A 665-nucleotide genomic window follows, 5' to 3' on the forward strand; every position below is an offset into this window, starting at 1 on the left:
GTGCACGCATTACCGGTGGGGTGCTGTGACTGCTGAGTTTCCAGGCTGACTTTTCTTTTCATCGCTTGTATTGATGTTTCCATGATCTCTGCTGCTCGGGCAACTGCGCCACTTGTTGGCTCAGGACGTTTGGAAAAAGACAGAAGCTGAGCTGGGGAAAGGATTTCTCTTTTCCTGAGGTTTCTATGGCACATAAAGAAGACATAGAATAGATCATTTGTCGATGGCAGCTTTGGTACTTAATTACTATTTGAGTAAGCAGACATTTACTGAGTAACTACTGTGTCCCAGGCCATGTGACGGGCACTGCAGGGCATGCGAAGGTAAAACATGTGCAGTGGCTGTCCATGGGCTCATCAGGTTTCGTAATAGAAACAGGGTGTCAGTGAGCATCAGTACTGAACGATGGTGAGAACGGCCTATCCTTGCCCTTTACAAAGCAGCCATATCTGAACAAATTTGATTTTCCTAACAACTGCCGACAGGCCGTCACATCCAAACCGAGACACGATTTGCTTATGTCCCAGCTGATGAAACGAGCCTGGGGAGTGCACGGCCTAAAACTGATCTCAGAGCCAAGGCCTGGTGAGGGCACCTGTGTCCCCGCTGCAACTTCTTCCCTTCCCACTCCAGTGCAGCCCCGGGGCGGGGGAGCCAAGCTGTTC

The 665-nt window shown here is 50.4% G+C and overlaps 1 protein-coding gene across 2 annotated transcripts in view; it reads right to left on the minus strand.

Annotated features, from left to right (window-relative positions):
- Window positions 1–665, minus strand: part of TPO (thyroid peroxidase) — a 62,427-nt gene that overhangs the window by 49,263 nt on the left and 12,499 nt on the right. For both annotated transcript variants that reach the window (XM_032294281.1, XM_032294283.1), the window contains exon 4: window positions 14–183. In XM_032294281.1, coding sequence (XP_032150172.1) covers window positions 14–183 — 170 coding nt within the window. The remainder of the gene's footprint in view (window positions 1–13; window positions 184–665) is intronic.

Source organism: Sapajus apella, unplaced genomic scaffold (genome assembly GCF_009761245.1).
Source record: "Sapajus apella isolate SASKATOON/1434 unplaced genomic scaffold, GSC_monkey_1.0 scaffold31, whole genome shotgun sequence".
Classification (NCBI taxonomy): Eukaryota; Metazoa; Chordata; class Mammalia; order Primates; family Cebidae; genus Sapajus; species Sapajus apella.